Raw genomic sequence first — 3650 nt, 5'->3', positions numbered from 1 at the left:
TCTGATACTTCTACCAGTTAGGAGTCATCTGATTCAGAAATCCTCAAGATCCAATCCCTTGGTATTCCTGAAGATCAGATATATCAACACGTGGGTTATCTTGCCTCTGACCTTGGATCTTCTAGATAACTGTCTAGCAGAAATCAAGAGACATACTCTTGAGATCTCCTCGAGCAGTGTGCTGATTTGGGGATTAGACTTCCATCATTAGCTGTAATCATGTCTCTCCTAAGCGTGTCAACTCTTTTAATGTGCCATCATTAATTTTTTAACTTTTCAACTTCTCCTAACGTTGTCGTTTTGCATGCTTTCTATGTGTATTTATATTTTTCACAATTCACAATCTCACACTTTACACTCACAAACTACACAAACCTCTCCCTCTCCAAGCTCCCCAAAGTTCTTCAACCTTCATCAACTTCATCACTTCCCCATGGATTCCCAGCAACAATCTATCTACAACTACTCTCAACAGATGGAATCAATGGAACAACCTCCCAATTCTTCTCAACAAACAACTATAACAACTGGTGTTGTCTTCACCCCCATTTACAAAGAACCACACATGCATCTTGCTACTCCCTTTGACAAGCTTGAGGTCTTGCATGAATCCTTGGTGGACTTTGAGAACATGAAGCGGAATGTAATATACCTTACTGAAGAACTTAGAAAGCAAGGGTGGGAAAACTACTTTCAAAGGCTCTATGGTCCTGTCTATAACTATCTGGTAAAAGAATTCTGGCGTTTTGCAGACTCATATGATCATTACATAGTGTCATATGTTCTGGGGGTAAAAATCGTCATTACAGAGAAGTCCATCGCCTCCCTTCTAAACATGGAGAAGACAGGGGGAAGAAGGATTTATAATATCAACCCTAGGGAAAAGTACATGTCCTAGGAAATTTCCCTAACCATCTTCAAATAGAACACTGAAGGCAACTCCTCAAAGAACAAGGAACTTCACCAGAACCTTTGATTATGGCTGAAGATCATTGTGGTAACCATTCATCATCACCCAACATGAAACTCTTATGACTACATCAACACTGATCAGAAGTGCATACTCTACTGCCTACACAAAAGGCTCAAGCTGAATCTGCCAGCGCTGCTATTCAAATACCTGAGAGACTATGTAAGAGACACAAGGAACAACATGAAGCCCATAACCTACATTTCTATGGGAAGGCTAATCTCTGACGTTATGATAGAGAGCAGGCTGGTGGGTCACCTCATTCACCACAATCTGATGGAGGATGTCACCGTTGACATTGGAAGGCCTATGAACACTCGTAATCTGAAGAGAATGGGGGTGATTGAGCAAATTAGGGTGAAACCCTCGTTGGACACCTCCTGGGAAGCACTCAAAGATCAGAGGAAGATTCCAAATAACCTCTATCTCTTCTCCAAAATCGATCCTCTAGAGGTTGTTGCATATTATCTGTAGGATCTGGCTAGCCAAGGAGTGGACATCTCAGAGTTCTCTGTGGATTGGCTGCCTGAGCATCCACCCAACTTCATGAAGAGACAACGAGAACCCTTTGATAAGTCAAAGAAGGCCAAGAAAGCAAATCTGGGAGAACCTTATATATCAAGACCTCTGGTCCCTCTGATCGAATCTCCAAGTAAGTCTCTACCTCCTCCTTCTCGCTCTGTAAATTTAAAGCAAATTGCTTTTTCTCTTCCCCAGACCACACCTATCTACACACACTCTGAACCCTCTCCCTCTACCACTAAACCCTCTGATACTCCCACCTCTAACCCATCATCACCTCCCTTTCAAAAATTTAACCTCTCCACCACAACCTTACCAATCTCTGAATTTGAAATGCTTAACGAACCTATTTCACCCATCTCTTCAACACCGTCATCTCCACCCTACTACATCCTCTCATCTGACTCAAAACCCTCTGACCCCCAATCCCCCACCTTGGCTCAGCTTCAGGCTCGTGCTCTTGCCTCACAACAACAACCTGAACCAAAAGCCAAAACTCCACCACCACCTGAACAACCAATTCCACCACCATTTGAACAACCACAAATACCAACACTTGAAGAACCCATAACACCACCATCTGAACAACCACCAACTCCACCACCTTAACAACCAATAACAACACCATCTGAAACTCCCATCGTACCACCCTCTGAAACATTATTATCCCTACCTCTCAACCTCCCGCTGACACTACCCAAACACCACCAACATATCCATCCCCCAACCCTGAACCCGAACCTACCTTCTCCACCCTAGAAGAAGCAATCTCTTTATTTGCCGAGTCTTCAGTGGAGAAGATCGGATCTCTATCTGAGAACTCTGGTATCAGTGATGATCCCTTTGTAGTGAGGATTCACTAGAACAGAGTGATCAGATGGATGACCTCTTAGGATTTCAAACTGAAAGGCCTTTCTGAATAAGTCCGCAACGACTTTATCAAAGAAACTAGAGAAAGGCTGCAGACACGACTGGTTAGAGAGGCAGAGGAAAAGGCCAAAAGATAAGCAAAAGAGAAGGCTCGTCTGGAAGAAAAGCAAAGGGTTAGAGAAGTTGTAGAGAAGGTTGTTGTTGAGAAAGCAATATAGGAGATGCCTGCACCCAAAATTGAGTATCTAGATTTATTTTCTCGGCCGCTTGAATTATATATCAAGATTTATTTTATCACATGTGCGCCCATATTCAAGCTTCTTCGGAAAGATCAGTCTTGTGATTGGACCGAAGATTACCAGAAAGCTTTTGACAGTATCAAAGAGTATCTACTTGAGCCTCTGATTCTGTCTCTGCCTGTTGAAGGAAGACAATTGATAATGTTGTCGATTCTAAGTGTTGGCATCAATTTTGGTAAAACAAAGAGTGTTCACAAGATGTTATGTGTGATGTCTTAACATGAGATATCCTATGTACCTGCTGGAGTTCAAGAACATGTTCATGCAGGGTTGTTTTAGAATGCCACATACATTGCCATGGCTTCTGATATTGGATGTACCTGCTGGAGCTTAAATGAAAGACATGTTCATGCAGGATTGTTTCAGATGACATACACAAGGTCATGGCATCTGATATGGTTGTACCTGCTGGAAGTTATAAATGGAATTATGGAATTATGCAGGAATTGTTCCAGGATGTCAGACCCGATGTCATGACATCTTGTACACAGAACATTCAGTGTGAATGTTTGGTGTTTTGTGATTGCACAATTAATTGCAATCTTTGTATGATTGAATATCTGATTAGCTGGCGCATCCAATCATGGATTACAACCAGATTTACTTATTTTCCAAGGAGATCTAACCAGCTGTTATAAAAAGATTTGATTGGAAAATAAATTTAGGGTTTTCAAGATGTCCAAGCCCGGCTGGATGCTTCTATAAAAAGGGACTTAGAAAACCTGTTTGAACACACAACCAAGACTGAGCGAAATATAGAGAGAGAGCTAGGGTTTGTGCCTGTTTAGTCGTGAGACTTGTAGGTCATTCAAGTCATCCATTAATGATTGAATTGAACTGATTTGTGGTTGTAATTTGTCACTCTAAAGCTGTTAAGCAAGAGTGTGTGTCTTCTTGATCAAAGTTGTGAAGCAAGATCAAGAGTGTGTCTTCTTGATTGAAACTGTGAAGTAAAATCAAGAGTGTGTAATTGAAAGGTATTTTCTTTT

At 41.6% G+C, this 3650-nt stretch overlaps 1 protein-coding gene across 1 annotated transcript; it reads left to right on the top strand.

Moving 5' to 3' along the window:
- The first annotated feature begins 433 nt into the window (after nucleotides 1–433).
- LOC127082167 (proline-rich extensin-like protein EPR1) lies at nucleotides 434–2101 on the top strand. Its single transcript, XM_051022392.1, has 2 exons — nucleotides 434–727; nucleotides 1445–2101. Exons 1-2 carry the CDS (start codon nucleotides 434–436, stop codon nucleotides 2099–2101), a joined length of 951 nt encoding a protein of 316 aa, XP_050878349.1.
- The last annotated feature ends 1549 nt before the right edge of the window (nucleotides 2102–3650 follow it).

This window comes from Lathyrus oleraceus, chromosome 5, assembly GCF_024323335.1.
Source record: "Lathyrus oleraceus cultivar Zhongwan6 chromosome 5, CAAS_Psat_ZW6_1.0, whole genome shotgun sequence".
Lineage (NCBI taxonomy): Eukaryota > Viridiplantae > Streptophyta > Magnoliopsida > Fabales > Fabaceae > Lathyrus > Lathyrus oleraceus.
Note: the sequence above shows the minus strand (reverse complement) of the source record. Positions and strands in the feature narration are given on the sequence as shown.

Coding starts and splice junctions, on each gene's coding strand:
- LOC127082167 (XM_051022392.1), top strand. CDS start 434: ATGGATTCCCAGCAACAATCTATCTACAACTACTCTCAACAGATGGAA. Junction 728..1,444: donor GTCCTGTCTATAACTATCTG/GTAAAAGAATTC, acceptor TATTATCTGTAG/GATCTGGCTAGCCAAGGAGT.